Genomic DNA, 23,031 nt, shown 5'->3' on the forward strand with positions numbered 1-23,031 from the left:
AAAAAAAAAAAAAAAAAAAAAGGAATGGCCCAGAAGATGAGGGCAATGAGAGCTGGCCTCATGGTTAGGTGTTGGAGGAATAAGAAAGTGGCTGCAGGGGTGGAGCATGTTGGACCCAGTCTTGTTCTTTGTGGCATAGTATGATTTGGACCTACCTTTGTCCTCCCCACCTAAGAGGCCCCAGTGCTCTTGGGCACCAATCCCGAGTTTTTTTCTTTCAGCTGTGCCCTGAGTAATGTGAAGAAGGTTTCCCTGGAGCTGGGTGGGAAGTCACCCCTCATCATCTTTGCTGATTGTGACCTCAACAAGGCTGTACAGATGGTAAGGGCTGAGCCTCAGGGGTGGCATGGAAGTGGGATGGGCACAGATGGAGGGGTATAGACAGCCAGGGGGTACAGGGACAATGGGAGATGGGAGTCTGACTCCAAAAAGTCTTACCATTAGTGTAGCCTCAGTAAACACAGGTGCATGGTGACACCAAAAATATAGCAAAATAGGAAGAGTTCTTGTGCCTTTCGAAACAAATGCTCCAAGGAGTTTCATAACCATCAAGGCCATTGGAAGCAGCTGCATCAGTTGAAAACAGGAGCCAGTTTGCTGATAGGACACTTTGACCTATGGCTTTGGTCAGAATCCTGATGTAATGCGGCCTAATTATGGGAAAGTGAGAAGCTTGTGCCACTGAGAGCTTGCTGGTAAATCGGGTCAGGGTTTCTACTACAGTTCAGCAACTCGGTGGTAGAGCCAAGCATTTGTGCACACGGCTACCAGTAAATCAGCCATCGCAGTCGGCAGGGTCAGGCTCAAAGTTTCAGGGCCTGGCGTTCCTTCCTATCAGATAGAAAAGGCAGCCACACCTCCTTCAGTTCACATGGAGCCTGGCTCCTGCTGGTTAACTGCGACCCAGTCCTGATTTCCATTTTTTTCACCTGCAAGAGAAGCAGTGCCTCCCTTTTACAGCCTTACCTGCAATAACCACCATCGCCAGATGCCTCACACACTGCTGCCAGATGTTTCTACTTCTTTTCATGTGTGTAATCAATAAATGCTGAAGGTCTTGGTTGCCTTTTGTCTCTGTTACCCAGAGCAGTTTAGATGATCCCAGCCCCTGCTTTCTCAGTAAGTCTCATTTCTGTGTCTTTCGCTGTCTCACTTGCACTGCATGTATTGCCCTGCAGGAGATCAAGACTCCCCACTGGGGCTCTTGGTGCTGAACAGCCGGGGGCAAGTTGCTTCATCTATCAGGCTTGTGTGCTCCCACCTGTGCAAGGGGCCATGCTGAATCCACTTCCTACTCTTGCTGCAGGGATTAACATCTGCAGGGCTCAAACAGCGCTGGTGCAGCACCTGCCATGGAAGAGTGGGGTTCCTCTTACCATTAGTGTTGTCACTTTTATGCCTTGGTCCCCTCTGCCCTCCAACAGGGGCTCAAATATGCATTCCCCAGCCCCTAAGTCTCACTCTTCCCTGAAGAGGAAGTGATGCTCCAGCATGGTCATAAAAGGGAGTCTAACTTCCTTAGATGGGAACACTGAGGGAAGCTGGGATCTTGTTCACAGACCCCCAGTGAAACCATCAGTCCTAGGATGTTGACTTTAGTGCCCAGGCTGGTTGCTGCTGGCCCCTGTGTATGCCTGAACCCCATTGTTAGTTGACAGTACCAGCTTCCAGAGGAGCTGGGCTGGACCCTAGTCTTCCTTCTTCCCTTGGCCTCCCTCAAACAGCTGACCAAGTTTCCAGAAGCATGTTCTGAAGGTGTTTATTCTGAGCTTCTACCAGGAGTCCCCAGGCCTGGCTGCTTTTCCCTGGCCTTACCAAGACAAGGCTTGCCACTCTGTGCAGTCACCCTTCTGCTTCCCACACATACTGCCTAGCATCTCTCTGGTCAACTCCCAGTGTACAGAGGTCCCAGGTGCACTCAAGTTCACTACCTCTTGTTCTCTGTTGTCTACAGTGTGGACAGTGGCCTCATCCTCCAGCAGTAGTACTAAGGGCCCATTCTTATCTCCTCACCACATTGCCTTGTGCTGCAGTGTTCCATTTCCCATACATTCACCTCATCTCTAGACTGAGAGTTGAACGGGACATATGGACCCGATGCTAGCTGAGACTGGCCTTCAGGAAGACAACAGGACACAGGCACACTTCCCCTTCCTGTGAAATAGGAGACAACCTGGTAGGGAACTAGGGTAGGAGCCCTGGAGGCTTTTTAACTTGGCATTTTTGTCCGTTCTCTGAAGGGGATGAGCTCTGTCTTCTTCAACAAAGGGGAGAACTGCATCGCAGCAGGGCGGCTCTTCGTAGAGAACGCCATCCATGACCAGTTCGTGCAGAAGGTGGTAAGTCCTGCCCGAAGGTCTCGGGGGTGCCAGTTCAGTGGGATTGTAGCCTGGGGAGCTGGAGGGGGTTCAGAGGAGGAGAAGTATAGCTGGGTGAAGTGGTGCTGGACCTTTCTCTGTTGGGGCACCATCCATCTGGGTCAGGGAACCTGTAGGGGTCCTGAGTCTTCACTGATTCTCAGTTTATAAGAAACAGGAACCTCATAGCTCAAATGGACATAATCAGAAAGTGCTTGTAGACCACAGATGTGATTCAGTGGTAGAGCTCTTGCCTAGCATACACAAAGCCCTAGAATCCATTCCCAGCATAACTAGAACAAAAGCAAAACAAGACTTTGTTTTAGATAAGCTCCTAGAAGTACAGCCTGTCTGCGACAAGAGTCAGATGTGTGTGGTTTGCTAAAGGCAGGCCTTCTCAGGTGAAGCCTGGGAAGTAGAAAGGTCCAGGGGAGATTAGGGACAGACTAGAGCAATGACATAGCCCCAAGTCCAGTCCGTCTTTGATGTGGTCCACCAACAGGAGCTCTGGGGCACAAAGTACTCAGCCCCTGAAGTCAATCATCAGTCCCTGTGTCAGGCTGTCTACAATCATCAGCAGCTGCCTCTCACTCACTGAGGATGGCTGAACACACTAAACAGCCATCTCCTGCTAGATTTATCGACTCAGTTAACCAGAGCAGGATGGAGGCTTACCTCTAGGACAAATGGGTGTTGAATCCCTTTAGAAATATTGTGTGTGGGGCATGGCAGGATGGAATTCAGGGCCTCATACATGCTAGGAAAGCACTCTACTACTAAGCCACACCCCAGCCTGGCTAACCTGACATTCTTATAAGACAGAACCAGAAAGGAAAATAACTCCTTCCACCCTACCACCAACTCTGTTAGAAAAGTTATGGATATGGATACCAGTTGACACAGTCTGAGCCCCTATCCATCCTTGATCCTGGCAACAATAACCAGGCAGCCACTCTGGTCAGCACAGCTGTGGGCAAGAGCTCTCCCTCAGGTCCTAGAGAGCAGAGCAGAATCCCAACAGATACATGCTGAGATGCTAGAAAGACAACACATGACAACCAGTAGTTAGAAAGCCAGGAGAAAAGAGAGGACTTGTGTGGTGAGGATAGAGTGGGACGGCTCTTAGGGAGAAATTTCTAGAGAAGATCTGTGTGTCAGCTTTCTGTCACTGTGACAAAATATGATAAACGAAAGGAGGAGAGGCTCTTGATCTCTGTAACAAAACCACCTATGATGGTTAACTTAAAAGGAGGAAGAATCTATTTTGACTGATGGCTTCAGAAGTATTGGTCCATGGTAATTTAGCTCTGTTGCTTTTGTGTCTGCAGTGGCATGGTATATCATGGTGTGAGTGTGTGGCAGAGGAACCACTCACCTCTTGGCAGTCAGTAACCAAAGAGAAAGACATAAAGGGGCCACTGTCCCAATATCCCCTTCAAGGTTACAACCCCAGTGACCTAATTTCATCTCACTAGGCCTCATCTCCTAAAGGGTCCATCACTTCCTAACAGCATGACCAGCTGAAGACTAGTCTTTTAACATGTGGGGCTTTGAGGGACACTTCAGATCCAAACTGTAGCAATCTAGTACCAGATCTTGAATAACAGGTCAAAGTACAAGAGTCAGTGAGGAAATGAAAGGACTTTGTAGGACAGATTGTGACAGCTTTCGGTGTGTAACAAATAACCTTCAAGCCAGATAATGTGATGCCCTTTTAGAGGCTGAGGCAAGATGATCACAAGTTCAAGCCCAGCCTGAAGAATTTAGCAACTTACTGGGAACTTATCTCAAATTTTTTTTTAAAATAGAAAAAGGGCTAGGGATGTGGCTCAGTGCAAATCCCTGGGGTTCAATCCCCAGTGTTGGGGAAAAAAAGGCCTTCATGACTAAGTAGATGAGAATAATAGCCAATCACTTAGGTCACAGTAATGGCTTATGTCTAAATGTCCCCCAAAGCTCATGCAGTTATAGGTGGGTTTTTCAGAAGTGGCTGAATCTAGAGTGTGTGATTGATTCATAATGTAATGCTAGGATTAAGGGTGCTAGGATTAAGGGTGGGTGATTACTACATCAGTCCACTGATTGGTTTGGCACCACCCTGATCCCGATAGCCTGGACACAATATAAGGGACAGAAAGAGGCTTGTCTTGTCTCTTGCTTACTTTGCTACCTTCTGCCCACCATGAGCTGTTTCTCCTCTGCAATGCCTGTCTGTCATGCCATCCTGCCTAGTGGCCACCCAATTATGGACTGAAAACTCTACAAACTGTGAGCTAAATAAACCTTTCCCCCTTTAATTTTGGATTTAGGGTGTTTCATCTCAACAACTAGAGAAAAGTAACTAAGACACTCACTATTCTGTGGGTGGCAGTTTGGCTTGGGATTAGATTCATCCGATCTTCCTCAAGTATCTACGTTTCATCTCCAGGTCAGCCAGTGCAATTGGTGCCTCAGCTAGGATGGCTTCTCTTCACCTCTGTGGTCTTGCATTTGGTAGTTTGTGTTCACGCTGCTCAAGGTGGGCAGTGGCAGGAACTCTAACAATGAGAAAAGTTTAGATGTCTCTTAGAACTCACAAAACATTGTTTTTGCCACATTCTCCTGGCCAAAGCACATCATGACCAGTGCAGAGTTGAGGAGTATTGAATCAGACTCTACCATAGTAGTGAGGGAGCTCACTAGCCTGGCTAAACAAGTCCTGCTATTCTGAGGAGCATAGGAGTAGCTGGGCCATGATACAGACTGAGCAATGACTGTAGACAAAGTGATGATAGGGGGTGGGTATCACCAAATGAAGTATGGGTAAGGGGGGGGCCACAGGAATGAGAACCTGTCTGGGGATCTACAAGGAAGTCATACTCCCAAAGGGTGACCAGAAAGACCAGAATTCCAAAGATAATTCTCCAGAGAGTCACAATCCTGTATTAGTGAGTGTTTTGTTAGTACAATGAAATACTTGAGGCAGGCTACTCTATTTTAAAGAAGCTTATTTTAGTTAATATTCTAAAAGTAAGAGATCCAAACTGCATGGCACAAACTCTTGTGAGGGCTTTCCTGGGCTGGATCATATCATGGCAGGAGTGTATCACTGTATATCTCTGTCAGTGGGACCTGACATCTCCTTCTTCATACAAAGCCACCACAATTCAATCCTGAAAGTTCTACCCTGATGGCCTAATGGAATCAATTCCCAAGGAACTCGCCTCTAAACACTGTACTCAGAATAAATTTTTACTCTCTTAGTTACCATTAATATAGGATATTAGAAATTAAAATTCTGCATGAATTTGGGGTGGATGAACAAACTGTATTCAAACCATAATGAATCCCATATCCTAACAAGGTTGTTCTTTGTATCAGAAGAGATTGGAGAACAGTTTGGGTCACAAGTCAGGAACAGACAACAGGAAACAAAAGAGTGGGAGGGTTGGTGGTAAAATGTAGATCCCTCTCAGGACAGTCAGGGGCATGAGTGAGCCTTGGTAGGAAGGCTAGTCCTGGTTGCTTGAGCTCCGCCTGCATCTGACTAGGGCCTATTGTAGGATGCAGAGTTTTCAAGGGGATGAAGCAGACTTGACCTTGGAGGACAAGGAAGGAAGGAGAGGAAAAAGAGTAGGGGAAGGGGAAGGAGAAGGAGGGAGGGAAGAAGAAAAGGAGAAAGAAAAGGCAGAGGAAGATCTCAATCCATCCTGGCCATGCTGTGGTTTTAACTGAGTGAGGGTGATGACTTTGAGCTTAGGAACCCCTGGAAGGAGACCAGGAGAAGGGAGAGAAATGGGAGAAGACTCCACCAGGAGCCAAGAGGTCTGCCTGGCTGAGGGTTATGTTCACCAGCGCTCCTCCTCTTAACACCTTATACCACATCCTGCTTCATTTTCTGACTCCCCACCTCCTCAGGCTGCAGAATCATTTTGTAACCATTCTCTTACTTCCTTGAGGACACCCAGGCCCGCAACTTTAGGCAGCAAAGCCTAGGTCCACACTGACATTTCTGAGGTAGCAGGAAAGGCTTGCTGAGGGAGGAGTAAAGATGGAATTTGAACAAGCAAAAGTGTGAGCACAGATAAGTGAAATCGAGTCTCAGACCTCTTCCCTCCACTCAGTGTCCCCCTCTGGCACAGGCTATTGCAGTGGCTCATATATTCCCACCCATCTCATATCCTGGAGTCCCAGGACAAACAGTTCCTGCAGGCCTGTGAAGCTGGAGGCCACACCAATAGCGGCCACACCTGTGCTGTGCTCATGCCCTACCCCACTATGGTCACAGAGAACTGCTTCTCTCTTCTATTCACCCCCATCCCTGAGCCCATCTGTCACTAGGTTTGGAGCTCCTCAGAGACTTCCATGCCTTTCCACATAGGAGACATCTGGGGTTTCAGCCTAGAATGTAGGCTTGGAACAAGAATTGAAAACCCCAAGAGTTGGAATATGCTGTGTGGGCTGTCTTCGGGGATGAGCAGTGGGTACAGAAATGCAAATGTGGGAAGGGAAGCAGGTGGTGATCACCATCAGAACTAGTGGTGTCTGAGCAGACCTGACTGAAGTACCTTGTACAGGTGGAAGAGGTGAAGAAGATGAAGATCGGCAATCCTCTTGACAGAGATACCAACCACGGGCCACAGAACCACCAAGCCCACTTAAAGAAGCTGTTGGAGTATTGCCAGCGTGGCCAGAAAGAGGGGGCCACGCTGATCTGTGGAGGGAACCAAGTCCCTCGGCCAGGTCAGTCAGAGCACTCCAGCTCACTTAGGTAAACTCAGGTGGCCAGTCCAGTGGCCCAGCTCTCACTGGAGGTAGTAATGGCTAGCCACCTCACATCTCCAGGCCATAGGCCCCATCTGGACTCCTAGCTGGGGTAGGCCTTGGCTCTTCAGACACCTGCCAGATCAAGGTATGGGACTAGTGAGGTGAGGACCTGAGAACTGTAGACAGTATTTTGGGCTGGCATTAATCTGTGCTCTACTAGACTTTGATTTGCCATTGCTATTTTGTATCCTTACAATTTTCTCTTCCCATGGATTCCCTGACACATGATTTCAGGATTGTCTTTCATTCTCTTTGGCTGTTACTTCCCAGCAGTTGCCCTTTGGCAGAAACTCCATCTGCACCTGCACCTTCAATGCAGATGTGTCCCCAGGTCTGTCCTTAGCTCTGAGTGCCTCTGAAGGCAGATCTCATGCCCCACACTGGCTCACATCCTACTATACAGGGGTCTCAAACTTACACCCCATCCCAAGCTCCTGAGCACACAGCCAGCTGCCAGCTGGACACCTTCACTTTCCAGGCACTTCAAATGCAGTAGTCACCCCAGTAGCCCGCCTGACCTCAGGCATACACACCTGCTTCTCCAGAATCCTCTCTGATCAAACCAGCCCTTGCAGGGGGCTGAAGCCATAGGGATAGGGTCTTTCTGATCCTCCCCCCTTGTATTTCCTGTTCCATGCGGATGGGTGGCAGGTCTATCCTCCCCTTCTGCTCCTGTATACTTCACAACAAGCCCTGAGCAATTTCTCACCTAACTGATGGCATGGAGAGGGCAGGAAAGAAATCCCAGACTCTTCTCTTTTTATGACTTTCTGTTTTTAATTAATTCCTGGTTCTATTAAACGTGGATTATTTTCTCACACCTTGCTTTTGCATCCCTGCCATCTCTGTGCTGGCTCTCTACATCTTGTCTCATGGGAACCATGACAGCAGTCTTAACTAGCCCTTTACTTACACAGCGGCCAGGGTCTGAGTAATCTCTCTCCAGTGTTCAGACAGTTCAACAGTGGCAGACAGTTCTGAAGTGGCAATTCACACCTCTTAACTTTGCACCCAAATGCTCCTTGTGTTCTGTGCTCTGTGCTGCCAGACAGGAGTTCCTTGAAACCAGGGTCAACATCACTAGGGCTCTGGCAGGGCATGGATGGTAGGGTTTGGGGGTCTGTGAAAGAGTACAATGAAGGCACAGAGCAGAGCAAGAGACAGTGCTGTCCCCAGAAACCAGTAACAAGAGTAGCTACCACCTACATTGCCTAACATGAAGGGATTCAAGGAGGGTAGAGAATTTCTGAAACCCAGTAAAGAGCACAGCATGGGACTAGAACTGCCTCTTTCTGTCCATACACAACTGGAAGGAAGAAGATATGGAGTCTGGGCCTGAAGTCCCCTTATCAGGACCCAGAGTAACCTAGAGTAGAGGGTAAGTGGAACAGGACAATGGAGAAATAGCCCACACTGTCTTCATGCAGCCCAGTGCTCTGGTGCATGATTGTTGAATGGGTACTTGGCATTCCCTGTGAGCCATTAAGCATTTGTACACAATTCACATCTTACAAATCATAGTTAATGTTGAAATATAATTTATAAATGTACAAAAAAAGTCATGTGCTGCATTTAGTTCAAAGGGTTGTGAAAAACGCATGATATGATTGGGGTAGGCAAGCCATTCGCAGATGTCGGCATCCATCACACAGTTGCCGTGACATTCCATTTCTGGAGTGTAACGTCTCCTCGGTGGCTGGTGTGACCCAGGCCCTGGCCATGGGTGGGGAGAATGGACCATTTGGATACTGCACCCACCTGCATGCTATGGCTTGTCTCCTCTGCAGGCTTCTTCTTTGAGCCAACTGTTTTCACGGATGTGGAGGACCACATGTTCATAGCCAAGGAAGAGTCTTTCGGGCCCATCATGATCATCTCACGCTTTGCTGATGGGTAGGGAGTCTCCATACATTTCTCAAGGGACTGATTCTTTTCTGTGGATTACTGGAGGTTTTGCATGAACTTGGCGGGGAGGTGGCCCATGGGCATCCAGGAGAATTCAGACAGGAAAGAAGCTGGGGACACAGCCTGTGCTGCTCACCCACTGAGGGCCCTGATGCCCTTGTGAGGAGCCCCTGAAGAGGACTTCAGGTCTGACTTTGAACAAAAGGCATTTTCCTGTGTCCTCTCCTCTCCCTCTATGCCTCTCTGACTGTGTCTTGCAGCCTGGTAGCTTCTGTGCTGCTGGTATATCGCCCTGTACTAAACCACCCCCGAGCTGAGTGGCTGAGAATAGCAACAGAAATCCATGCACCTATGGATGTGCAGTTTGGTCAAGGCTGGGTGGATAACCCATCACTGCTTTGTGCCATCTCCAAGTGGCTGCACTCACCTTGGCTCGGGACTCCCTGCAGGCTTTGTCTGGCCTGGCACCAGACTCCTCACAGAGGCCACTTAGAGGTTGCAAGGCTCCTTACCATCTGCCCTCAGAACCCCCAGAACATCTGTTTCACCGTATCCTATCAGTCAAGTGCCCAGCGGGGCCAACCAGAGTTACAGGGAAGGAAGAGACTTCATTCGGCAGTTTGAACACCCTTTGCCATCCTGTCTTCTTCTGGATATCCATTGTTCAGGCATTTACCACTGAACAAATTGCAAATTGATACCTCATTCTCAACTTTTACTGCCCAACTGTCAGAAAAACCAAGCTGCTTAAGTTGTCAGTAGAGGCTGATTTCATTAGAATAAGACACATTACTGTCATCTGCGAAATAGTTAACAGGTCTTTGGTCTCTGCTTCCTGCTGGATGTCCAGCCTGAGTGTTCATCTTTCTCTGCCTTTTCCTGGGTGGTTGAGCCTTTGCAAATCTACCCCTGCTTGCTCGTGTCCTTCCCTTTTTCCTTCCTTCCTCTCTCTTCCCGCTCCCTCAGTCTTTCCTTCTCTTCCTTCCTTTCCCTTTCCCTCCCCTCTCTCCCTCCCTCCCTCCTTCCCTCCCTTCCTCTCCTCCTTCTGCCATTCTTTCTTTTTTTTTTTCCTTTGCTGCCCAGACTGGACCTGAAATCCTGGGCTCAAGCAAACCTATCACCTTAGCCTCCTGAGTTGCTGGGACTACAAGTATGTGTCACACGTCCAGCTCTCCTCCTCACTCTCTCTCTCTCTCTCTCTCTCTCTCTTTGCCCTTCTCTACTCTGTCCTCTGTCTCCTCAGACTTGCTTCAGCCCTAGCACTTTTTCTTCTTTTTAAGCCTTGCAAGGAATTTGGAGGGGGCCTGGCTCAGGTTTGGGGGAAGATGCTGGTCTTTTTTCATCTTGTATCCCGGGATGAAGCCCCTCTGAACTTCCCTCAGGGTGCGCCTGGGTTTTCTCCACAGGGATGTGGACACTGTGCTGTCTCGGGCCAACGCCACAGAATTTGGCCTGGCTTCTGGAGTTTTCACCCGGGATATCAACAAGGCCCTGTATGTCAGTGACAAGCTTGAAGCAGGCACTGTGTTTGTCAACACATACAACAAGACTGATGTGGCTGCTCCCTTTGGAGGATTCAAGCAGTCCGGATTTGGCAAAGATTTGGGTAACCTAATCCTGCCTGTAGGGCTGTTCTCATTTATTCATTCAACCAACTTCTGTCCCAGCTGCTGGACTGTTCAGGCAGTGTCACCCTGAACAGAGTGACTATCAATTAGGTGATTACTTCTTCTTGGGCGGGGACAAGCAATAATTAAATTGGTGAGTGAGACATTGCAGAGAGGTAAGAGTACTAGGAAAAGGGCAGGAGACATAACCAGGCAGCAGACTCTAGTCACAGAGCATGGAGGCCTCTCTGTGGAGGTGACACTGCTCCAAGACCTGCATGATAAGGTGGAAATAGCCATAAAGTTGGGAGACCAGGGACTTGTTTAAAGCAGAGGGAACCAACTTTGACCTCGAAGGCACGGAGAGGCTTGAGTGGTTGGTGTGGTCAAGGGGAGGACCGAGAGGCAGTCAGTGCCCAGATGTCCAGAACCCTGGAGGCCATGGTCAGGGGCTCGGACTTTAGCCTCAAAGGAACAGGGAGCTGTGGGTGGTAGTGAATGTTCTCATCGCCCAGAGTAGGGATGACACCTCCAAGGAGTCAGCAGGCTCCAGCCTCCCACAGGTGGAGCACATGCCTCACATGCTGGGTACTTAGCCCCAGCACACCTCTTTCCTTACATTGCTCATCCTCCTCTCTCCCGCCTGCCACCGTGGAAACTGACAGCTGTGGACTCACTGGGTTTGATGTAAAAGCTTGCCAAGGTCTGGGGCAAGCAGAGTGCTGTCTCTGAGGGGCCATGGCTGCTTTCCTCGGACTGCTGGGCCTGCTCAGGGACTGTAGGGAGGATCAAATTGAGGCTGGAATCCGAGGGTGCTGTTTTAACCTCCCATCTTTCAAGCCCCACAGGGACCCTGGGTGCTTGTAAGAGTTGTCTGAATTGCACTCTGCAAGCCCAACACACCTTGCACACTCACCTGTGTCAGAAGCACACACATGCAGGTCAGGCACACTCACTGTCCTTCTTGGCTGCCTCCTCTGCCTCCTTCCATGACTCCTTCCTGGTGCCCACCATGAGTATCCACCAGGTCCATCACCATCCAGGGATGGCTGTGGGTGCCAAGGCCCTAGGAAGTGACCATGGTCACATTAGACTCTTTCCCCTGAGATCCCCCAGCTCTCTTCACACTCTGGTCCCTGTGTCCTGCATAGAGAGGATCCTGAAGGCCCTGTGATAAACTCCCAAACCAAACGTTTCAAACAGTCCACCTAGGGTGCGCCAGAGACACAGGGCTGCAGCAGCAGCGTTGGGGGAGCTGCAAGTAGAGGCAGTGGAAACAGGTGGAGCTCTCAGCCAGCCAGGGACCACAAGCATCGTCATGGGGCCGAGACGTACCAGCCACAAAGTGCTGGCAAGTGTCAGAGTCCTCTGGAGTCCTGCAGAGCTTCTGCTTCCCCAGCCATAGCTTCATCTGGAGGTGGCTGTGGCAGCAGTGGGGGAGGAGATGGGCCAGGAAACAGGAAGACAATCTGTTGTCTTCCCTCCCCCATCTTACCCTATCACAACGGTGTAGGAGCTGGGGAAGGTTCTAGAACAGTCATTCCAGGTTGGGTTTGCATCCCATGCCTGCCTGCATTGGCATCCTGCACACTTCAGCTGAGCATCACTTTCTCACCTGCTCAAGTACAGTGCGCCAGGGTCACCCTATGGCTGCTCCTGGGACCCTGTTAGTATGTACGCTGCGCCTGAGCAGTGCACTGCGCCATTTGTCTTTCAGGAGAGGCGGCCCTGAATGAATACCTTCGGGTCAAGACAGTGACTTTCGAGTACTGAAGAAGAATCTCTGAAAGAGGGAAGACCAAGTTTCCATGGCGCCCCTCTCCTGCCCAGCCCCGATCTGCCTCCTTTGGGAAGACCAGGGTGACCCCCACCAGCCAGGGTGCACCGCCCCCTCGCCCCACATCTGCTGAAGCTCTCCTACCTGTCCCCGGTCTGACGCACTGGGAACCATCAGGCGGGGTCCATGGCAGAGAGAAGGTGGCTTGCAAGGGAAATAAAGGCTCTGAGTGGAGGCGACCTCCTCCTTGTGCGCTGCTCATGCAGAGTACTCCTGAGACCTTGCTCGGATCTGGGAGAGCCAGACTGCCTGGGGAGACATGAAAAGAAATGTGTGTGGTCCCTCAGGCCTCCACAAAGCAGCTGTTGGGACAGAGGACAGAGGGCTGAGAGAGGTTTGGGGGATAATCCCCAGGAGGTAGAGGAGGAAGCAGGTCTGGGAGTGGAAAGCCTGTACTGCGACGCTGCTCGCTGCCTGCAGAAGCCCTTGCCTGGTGTCTCAGAACTTGGGCAGCACTCCCGTGTTTTGCTCTGTTTCTTGTGGCTTCCCCTCAGCCAAAAGGCACCCACTGCCAAACCTCTTTCTTTTTCTCCATGGGAGCCTAGGGCCTCCCGCTGCAGCCCCATCCTGTAGGCCCCAAACACTGCAATGCCACCTACCCACTGTTGCCTCACTTTCCCTCCCCCACACATATCTACTCTCTTCTTTGCTATGTATTACTATGACTAGAATGTGTCTTTCTGCAAGGCCTGTGTGTGTGTGTGTGTGTGTGTGTGTGTGTGTGTGTGTGTGCATGCACATGCTAGCACACGCTTGCGAGGGATCAAACCCAAGGATACTCCATAACTGAGCTACATCACTAGCCTGTCTTATTTTGAGATGGGGATCTCACTAAGTTCCCCAGGTAGTACTGGAACTTGTAATCCTGCTGCCTTAGCTTCACAAAGTGCCAGGATTATAGGCATGTGTCACTTTACCCAGCTTCACAGACATCCCCCCCACACCTCTGTATCAAGGACCAAACTCAGAACCTTGCACTTGCGAGGCAGATGGTATAACCACTGACCTACATCCCCAGCCCTTCAGAGATATTCTTAAAGGTCAGTAAAAAATGACAAGTTCCACCCTGTGTGACTGCTTAGAGTTACAAAACCCAGACCATGCCAGGCCTTGTGGTGGGCATCACATGACCTATTTCCCACCTACCTCAGAGCAGGGGCCAGATCACCCCACTGAGGATCCCTGGCTTGTGCAGTCCACAGAGCGGAATAAATGTGTCTTTTGGGCCTTTGAGACTTCATAATTGCTATCTACTAGGATGGCTGATGATTGAGATGGCCCCCTTGCTGGAAGGAAGTCTTTCCCACATCCCTGGGGAAGTGGACTTGCCTTAGCATGGAGCACCTATACCTCATTTGTCCCTTTCACAGGCTCTGGTTGTTGGGCCTCCAACACCCTAGGACTGAAGTCCAAGGGAATGTGGTCTTCCCTAGACTCCGAGCCAGTCCTATCCCACTCTTCCCAACCAGAGGTGAAAGCCTGCCAGCATCCCCAAGGGGCCAACCCTGGCTTCCCTGTGAATACCCCTTCATGAAAGAAAAACAGACAAAGCCTCAAAGCATGGCCATCACAGGCAAACAGCTGAGGAGAAGCTTCCTCAGACAGATGCACAAAGAGCTTGGTCTTAGCCAGCGCACCCCACTGCAATACACTTGAGATCTCTGGTTTAGATGCACAAAACTACTTCTAGCTTTCTATTTTCGTCCCCCTTCAAGAATTCCCTGGAAACTATAAAATGTAGGTAGAAATGTCACTTATGCCCCAATTTCATTTTCCGTGTTCCCTTCTTCAGTCATAGGATTTTCTTTTTCTTTTTTTTTTTTTTTCTTATTTATTTGTTTACTTTTTGGCACTGGAGATGGAGCTTAGGACCTTGTCCTTTCAAGGAAGGCTCAGTGCCGTTGAGCTAAATCCCCAGCCCAGGACCTTCATGTTTGACTGGGACAGTGGCTACCGAGGAGAAAGACAATTTCCAAGCCTCATTTATGGCCAAGTGATGGTCATGGAACAAAGTTCCAGTCAACAGAAAGTGAGTGGACATGATCAGTTCACCTCCAGCTGCTGGCCCAGGCTGGCTGGGATCAGGCTAAATGTGTATGGCAGGGGACAACTTGTAACCCTGCAGGTATGGGCAGCACCATGGGGTGTGGGGGAAGGAGGAAGCCTGAATCTCCAACACCATGGATGTGCATCTCCTCCAAAGGTGACGACTACACTGTCACAGGACAGAGAGGTTTATCACTGATATTTTGTGATTGTAAAATGCATTTGTGTTTCACCATATCAAAGTAAGGGTTTAAGTTAGCTTAGAAATAAAATAGAAAAGCTGGAATCAGTAGCATGTACCTATACTCCCATTGTTTGGGAGACTGAGGCCAAAGTATTGCTGGAACTTAGGAGTTCTGGGCAGCCTAAGAAACAGTGAAACCCTGCCTCTTAAAAACAAACACTGTAATCCCAGCACTTGGGAGGCTGAGACAGGAGGATCACTGTGAGCTCGAGACCAGCCTGGGCTACCTAGTGAGTTCCAGGTCAGTCTCAAATACATAGTGAGTCCCTGTCTCAAAAAAACAAAAGCAAAGAAACAAACCAAAAATGTGCATATACACGCACAAACACACACAAGTGAATCAGGGCCCAGGGCAAAGTGGTAGTGAGATAAAATCAGGAGTGAGGTTATTATCAAAACTACTGTGGGCTGCCGGTGTAGCTCAGTGGTAGAACACTTGCCTACCATAAATGAGGCCCTGGGTCCAAGTCCCCAAACAAATTGTGGTAAAATATACTTATAAAATTGACTACACAAAACTTTTTTAGTTTGTTTGTTTGGAGACAAGATCTTGCTATGTAGTTCAGGCTTCCTTGAACTTACGGCAGGCAATCCTTCTGCCTCCTGAGTGCTGGGGCCTTAACCATTTTTAACTACGCAGTTCTGACATCACTAAACAGCCCCACAGTCATCCTCCTGTTTATCATCTTGCAAATTTCAAACTCTTGCAAGCATAGACTTTTACCATTCATGGCAAATGAGGTGATTCAGACAGCTAAGATTTCACTTTCAGCTCAGAAAGAAAAAGATACACATTTTATCACTCAGAATCTCTACCCTTTCACTGTGTGACTTTTCCTACAAGTTAGAAGTTTTAACGGGGATGAGGTATGGCTCTGTACTAGAGTGCTTTCCTATCACGCATGAGTCCAGGGTTAGTAAATACTGCAATGGTCTAATTCTAGCCCATTGTTTTATATAAGGATTAATATGTTCCATAAAATATTGAAAAGAGGACAGGATTATGGTTTCAAGGGATTCAGTCCTTGTCACTTGGTTCCATGGCTTTGGGCCTGTGATAAGGCAGCACACCATGTTGGGAAGCACATGGCAAAGCAAAGCAGCTCACCTCAGGGTGTCCAGGAAGCAAAGAATGAAGAAATGTGCTCCCAAAGGGGATCCCAGTATCCCCTTGGAAAGTATGCCCAATTGATTAATTCCCTTCCAGTAGGGAGTTTTGCCTCCTAAAAGTTTTGCCCATCCCAAAACTAACACAGGCTGACTACCAAGCCTTCAACACATGGATATCATGAATGTGTTAGTCACTTTTTGCTCACTGAGGCAAAACGCCCAACACTCACAGCTTAAAAAGAGAGGCTTACTTTGGCTCACAGTTTTGTGGATTCAGTCCATGTCACCTGGTTCCAAGGCAGAAATATCAGGGCAAAGGAAAGCCGTTTGCCACCTGGCAGTCAGGAAGCAGGGAAAAAAGAGAAGATCCTGGGATGAGAATTTATCTCTCCAAGGGGATACCCAATATGGCTGATTAGAGGAAAAATTACATCAGGTAGAGAAGATTCACTGAAAACAAAAGTACTCTGGAGTGGGGGAGGGACCCACACCCTAACACAGAACTTTCATCTAAAAGATGATACATGTAGATCAAGTCAAGGATCTGGATAGTTGAAAAGAAGTGTTGGTGCCAAAGCCAACATGCACCACCCCAGCCTTGCTCCTTCGGGCAGCAGCCATCTTAAAAGCTTTCCAAATAGCCCATGGGAACGAATGAGCACCGAGGCATAGGCTAGACTCCTGAGACAGACCCTGCAGATTCTGGCATCTTCTCCTTGTCAGCCTTCTCTAACGCTTGGCTGTGTATACTGAGCCCTTTGCCTCATCTCCCACCTCCAAACACTGGGGAATGCTGAATCTCTGTGGAATGCTCCCTGGTGCTCACCTCAGACAAGGGATGCCTGCCCGCCTCTGCCTCTGGACAGAGAGAGGAGCTTGGGTATAGAGGCTCTAAGTCAAGGCAAGGTAATGGGTTAGATGCTGCCTGCTGGCTGACAGGTGTATTCTTGAGACTGGCTCAGTTCAGGATTTGAACGCAAAGGGAAAGACAGAAAACTGATGAGGCTGCCTACAATCAGACCAAGGAACTGTGAACATTCAGGCTTTATGGCATAGTGATCACGTGGGAACTGCAAGGATGTTCTCTTGTTGGAGTGTTTTATCTGGGTCCCTGCCTGACTTTTTTTGCGGGGGGGTTACTTTTCTTTCCTTTTATTTTTCTCTTTATTTGCTTTGATTTAGTTAATTTCTCTAACTCTCTCCCCTTCTTCCTATTCCTCTTCTTTAATTGTAGCTTTTGTGGCAATACTATTTTTTTACTTTTTTATTGTTCCTTCCTCTGTTAAATGTTTTCTTTTCAAGTTTATTCCCTTATATTCTGCTCTTTCTCAGTCATCATCTTCTTTCACATTAACTTTCTGTCCTCTCTGTTCCTTTTTTTTTCTCCTCCCTGTCTTACCTAGCCTTTTGTCTTCCCTTGCCTACTCTCCGTCTTGTAGGAACACAGATATATAAACAGGTCTTGATAACCTTGCATCTTTCCTCAATTCAGATTAGACATCCCTCCACGTACATCCTGCCCCTGCCCCCACAAATATCTTCTTAAAACCCTTATCACTAACCCTTTACTCCGACTATAATAGACTTAAACAGAGCCTGGTCACCTAATTTTTACTAAATATTATTTCTCTCATCGACCTCTCCTATTGATTTAACACTTCTCTTTCACCCATCCTTGCATATCTTTCCTTCCTTTTTGCTTCCACATTGGAGATTAACAATATAGTATAGCATATATGCAGTACTCTGAAAAAGGAGATTAAAGAAGACATCAGAAAATGGAAAGATATCCCCTATTCTGAACAGGCAGAACCAATATTGTCAAAATGGCTATCCTCCCAAAAGTGATACATAGATTCAGCACAATCTCAATCAAAATATCTACAGCATTCTTCACCAAACTATAGGAAACAATCCTGAAACTCATGTGGATCCAGAAGAGACCCAGACCAGCAAAAGCAGTCCTGGGCAACAAGCATAAGCAAGAGGCATCACAATACCCAAATTCAAGTTATACTACAAAGGTATAGTAATAAAAGTGGCATGGTATTGGTACAAAAACAGACATGTGGATGGATGGAACAGAATAGAGGATGCAGAAACAACTTCAGGCACATTTAGCTACTTGATCTTTGATATGTTGGAGGAAAAACAGCCTATTTAGCAAATGGTGCTGGAAAGACTGGCTCTCCATATGTAGATGATTGAAGCTGGGCCCATATCTCGTAACATATGCTAAGGTAAAATCAAAATGGATTGAATATGTAAATATTAAAATAGAAACACAACCTTCTGGAAGATAAAATAGATCAAACTCTTTAAGTCACAGGCATATAGGCAAGGACTGTTTGAATAGAACTCCAATTGTACAAGAAACAATAGAAAAAATCAACAATTGGGATTGTATTAAATTTTCAAACTTCTTCTCAGTAAAGGAAACAATCTGTGGAGTGAAGAGGCAATCTACAGAATGGAAAAAAATTTGTGCCCGCTATCCGTCACATAGGAAACATTATTTAGGACATATAAAGACTCAAAAACAATTAGAGTCTTCAAAATAAAAGGCCCAATTAAAAGATGAGCAACTGTAACAGACACTTCTCAGAAGTACAAATGGCCAATAAATATATGAAAAAAAGTACATCTTTGGCCATTACAGAAGTGCAAATTAAAAAAACACGGAGATTTCATCTTATACCAGAAAGAATGGCTATCATCAAGAAATCAAATAATAGGGCCGGGGATTTAGCTCAGAGGTTCTGCCGCCTGCCTGGCAAGCGCAAGGACCTGAGTTCGATCCCTGGTGCCAAAAAAAAAAAAAAAAAGAAATCAAATAATAACAAATGTTGGCATGGCTTTTTGCAAAAACACTCTTCTGCATTATTGATGGGAATGTAAACTAGTATAACCATTGTGAAAATCAGTATAGAGATTTTTCAGAAAACTAAAAATAGAAATTCCATTTGACCCAGATATTCCCCCTCTAGGTGTCTTCCCAAAAAGGCTAAAAATACTGCATTATAGTAATACATGAATCCTGATGTTTATAGCAGCACAATTCATAATAGCTAAATCTTGGAAATAGCCAATATATCCATCAATCGATGGATGGATAAAGAAAATGTAGCATTTATGTGCAATTGAATAATACTAAACTAGGGGCTGGGGATTTAGCTCAGCAGTTCGGTGGTCTGCCTTGCAAGCGCAAGGACCCGAATTCGATCCCCGGTACCAAAAAAAAAAGAATAATACTAAGCTATAGAGAAGGAAAAGTTTGAGAGACATTCCTAAGAAAATGGATACACTTTGAAAACATAAAGTTAAATGAAAAAATTAGACACACAAACTGAGATATTGTATGGTTTTTCTCATTTGAGTTATCCATAGTACAAAGAGCAAACTAAAGATTGATAAAAGGAAACAGAGAGATAGATGTTTTACAAAGGGGAAGGAGACCAAAAGACCAAGGGTGGAGAGAGGGAGAAAGGGGAATGGGACATAAAAACATTTAAGATGTGTGAGGTGTGTATAAACTGCCCACAATGAATGTAATCAATATTGCAAACATGAACAAAAATAATAGTGATAATCATGAAAATAGGGAAAGAGGAGGGGCATGTGGGTGGAGAGGAGAAGGGGAATTAAAATATCAGGATATGTTAAGTACATGTACCCACTCCCTAAGATGAATGTAAATATCAGTTACTGCAAACTTGTACTAATAAAATATATTAAAAACAAATTTAAGCAGAAAAAGAAGAGAATACACCCTTGTAGATCATGCCCCCAGTGACCTGCTCCTTCCAATTAGGCTCCACCTCCGAACATGAACATGAGACTTTTGGAGGACATTTTAGATCTGAACCATAACAGTATCTTGTGATGTGTTGTGAATCCAAGGGTGAATGGCAGGCTCTTGCCTTGGTGAATTCAGAGCCTGAGAGGCAGTGATGTCTAGCCCCCGGTCCTTCCAAGAACTCCCATGCATTCCTGAAACCTCAGATAGTACAGAACCTTAGAGAAAATGCTTTTTCCTATACATACCTATGATAAAGTTTAATTTATAAATTAGGCATAGTAAAAGAGTAACAACAGTAGCCAATAATAAAATAGAAAAATTACAACATATTATAATGAAGGTTATTTAAAACTTAGAAATTACCTCTGAAATTTTCCATTAAACTTTTTGGACTGGTGTTGCCCATGGAAAGTGAGACAACGGGAAAGGATAGATCCTTGCATAGTATAATAGCAGACCTACTGTGCTAGGAGGGTGAGAGAAAGGAGGCCCATGACAGCATGCTTGGTACTTCCTGGGGATGATGGCTCTGACCAGTCTTGAAGGAGGTGATGCAGCTGTGAAAGAAGCCACTCACCAGGAGCTGTCGCCTGGAAGGGACAGCTGAGTGGCAGCTCAGGGACTGCAGGGCTTGTTGTATGAAGATGCTGAGAGCCCTAAATTTCAAAGTCTCGTGTGGCCAGTCTTGTGAGGCTGGGCCACTCTCCATCAGTCCTGCAGCAGCCACCGCACCTGTGTCATAGGAGGTGAAGGCGGGGCTTGGCCTTTGCCAGGGAGCCTCATCTGCTGGAAATGGAGGTGCAGACGGAAGAGAGACTAGGTTCAGGTAGCCCTGAGGTGGGGCTGCTGCCACCAAACTGAAGGCCATTTGAAGAAGATGAGGACCGGCCAGGAACACAAGGTGAACACAGTAGAGAAGAGTGACATCAGGAATTGGGACAGATATGAGGAAAGGTGTGAGCTGGGTTAGGCCTGCCTACGTGCCCACATTAACCTATCGAACTGGCCCTCCCTGTTTGCCATGGTTCATTCAGGAGCCTGGAGTTATCTCTCCACAAACGATTTGCAGCAAGCATCCACTGAACTTGCACTATGTAGGAGGCAATGTGCAGAGAACTCTGCATGGATTGCTCCATATGAACTAGGCCCTGAGATTATAACTACTCTAAGCATGAGAAACTAGATAAATTAAAGAGAGCTTACTAGGAAAATATGAATCCCCCAAGGTTTCATAAAAAAAACCACACCAAAGAGTTGGCTTAAACAATAGATGCTTGTCTTTCACAATTTAGAGGCTGAAGGTCTGCCACAGTTTGGATCTGGAATGTCCCCGCCAAAGCCCGTGTGTTAAAGGCTTGATCCCCAGCTCGGTGTTATTGGGAGGTGGTGGGACTTTTTAAGACATGGACCTGGTAGGAGGACTTTGGGTCAGAGGCATGCCCTTGAAAGGAGCTATTCTCTTTCTCTTTCTCTCTTTTGTGACCCAGCCATGAGGATTGTTTGCTTTGCCATGTGTGCCTACCATGATGTCTGCTTAACTATAGGCCCAAAGTGAATGGATCAACCCCAACCATGGATTGAAATCATGGAAACTGTGAGCCAAAATTAACCTTTTCTCTATATAAATTGGTTATCTCGGGTTACAGAAAGCTAACACAAAGTCCAAGATCAAGGTGTCAAGATGATTGTTTTGGTGAGGCTTTCCTCCTTGTCTTGCAGACATTTCTTTTGCTGTGTCTTCCTGTGGACACATGTGGAGAGTGAGCTCTCTTGCGTCTCTTCTTCCTCTTAAACATACTCCAGGTCTGATTGGATTAGGGCCACACATTTGAAGTTTCACTTAACTTTTATTGCCTCTTCATAAGCCAAACATAATCCTTTTGGGAATTAAGCGTTCAATATATATGTTTGGACATTATGTACAATTCAGTTTATAATATCCCTTAACAATGTTTGGAAATGCATCACTTACACTTTTTTTTTCTTCTGCTGCTAGGGATCAAGCCCAAGACATTGTGCATGAAGGCAAGCGCTCTGCCACTGATATATACCCCTTAGATCGACACATTTTTTTGTCTATTATAGCTCCAACTTCCTTCTGAAAATTAGTTTTGCCAAAAGCTGTTCATTGCTTATAGTCTAGCCAGGCCTTGCTTCCCGAGCCAGTCTTTTGACACTAGGTTGTCACCTGTGGGTGAGAGGGAGAGTAGGGCCAAGGCCCCTTCACAGGAGCTGTACACACTGCCTGCCCCTTACCAAGATCTCAGGAAGTGGATCCTTGCTTCAGAGTGGCACCCACTCTTTGGAGTTTCAGTGGGTTGCCCCTTTTCCAGAGTGTCATTTCTTTTCTACTGGGGTCAACTGTTAGTTGCCATTTATCATTATACTTTTACCTGCTTATTTTTCTTGCATTAGAGGTAAGAAGAAAATGAAATGTTTCCTCTACTCATAGCTCTGCTGAAACTAGATAGGCCACTTCAAAATTGACAAAGCCTTAGGGCAAGAATACCAGAGGAAGTCCACAAACTACATGCTTGAATATACAAGAATTGTAAATAAAACCAACGAACTGCTAAAGGAAATCTGCTGTATTCTATGGCCTTGACAGGTTCCTTCACAGCAATCTGACAGACCAGGTTCGAACGCAGAATTCTTGTACAGCTGGGAGCTCTGTGAGGCCCTGTGGACAGCTAGCATCCCTTAAACTGTTAGTGATTGAAATCGTCGATCTTGCACACATCCTAGAAAGGGAGCTCGGAGCCACTGGGAAATCTGAGTCCCTGCGTAGCTGTCTGGGGTAGAAAGTCTAAGACGAGGCTCCTGGCTCCCTGTGCTCATGATCCGTGGTTCCATGGGAGGCTGAAAGAGGGCCAGAGAGGGCCAGCAGAAGCCCAGGGCTCTGGGGAGGTGTAGGCAATACTGACACTAGGTACGTCAAAAAGGTCGCACACTCAAGAAAAACGGAATTAGGCAACCACACGTACATGTTGCCTGATCTGGTTAAATATCTGTGTTTCACGTGCAAAGTTATCTTTTGTTGAAATAATGTAATGGGATGTCTTCCTAAGTTTTGTAAAACGAACTTTTGAGTCAAACAGGGAAAACTGAAGAGGACTGGAAATTTACAGTTCCCTTAGGTGCGATGATACAGCTTAAGGCCATGTTTAAAAAACATACCTTATCGATCACATTAATATACTCAAGTACTTAAGGGTGAAATATTTCTGTTTAGAATATTTAAAATTACTCCAGGAAAGTAAAAAGGGAAAAGTTCCAAAAGCTGTCGCTCCAGGGTTGCGGTTCTGCGGCCCCGCCCCACC

The 23,031-nt window shown here is 47.0% G+C and overlaps 1 protein-coding gene across 2 annotated transcripts in view; it reads left to right on the top strand.

Annotated features, from left to right (window-relative positions):
• The window catches only part of Aldh1l1 (aldehyde dehydrogenase 1 family member L1), a 77,100-nt gene extending 64,404 nt beyond the window's left edge, over positions 1 to 12,696 (top strand). For both annotated transcript variants that reach the window (XM_019205105.1, XM_010608060.2), the window contains 6 exons: positions 222 to 321; positions 2,241 to 2,339; positions 6,914 to 7,079; positions 8,951 to 9,056; positions 10,475 to 10,674; positions 12,393 to 12,696. In XM_019205105.1, coding sequence (XP_019060650.1) covers positions 222 to 321; positions 2,241 to 2,339; positions 6,914 to 7,079; positions 8,951 to 9,056; positions 10,475 to 10,674; positions 12,393 to 12,448 — 727 coding nt within the window. In that variant the 3' untranslated portion in view covers positions 12,449 to 12,696. The remainder of the gene's footprint in view (positions 1 to 221; positions 322 to 2,240; positions 2,340 to 6,913; positions 7,080 to 8,950; positions 9,057 to 10,474; positions 10,675 to 12,392) is intronic.
• Positions 12,697 to 23,031: the final 10,335 nt, after the last annotated feature.

The sequence above is a fragment of the Fukomys damarensis genome, unplaced genomic scaffold (assembly GCF_012274545.1).
Source record: "Fukomys damarensis isolate Sample0158 unplaced genomic scaffold, DMR_v1.0_HiC HiC_scaffold_28, whole genome shotgun sequence".
NCBI classification, from domain to species: domain Eukaryota; kingdom Metazoa; phylum Chordata; class Mammalia; order Rodentia; family Bathyergidae; genus Fukomys; species Fukomys damarensis.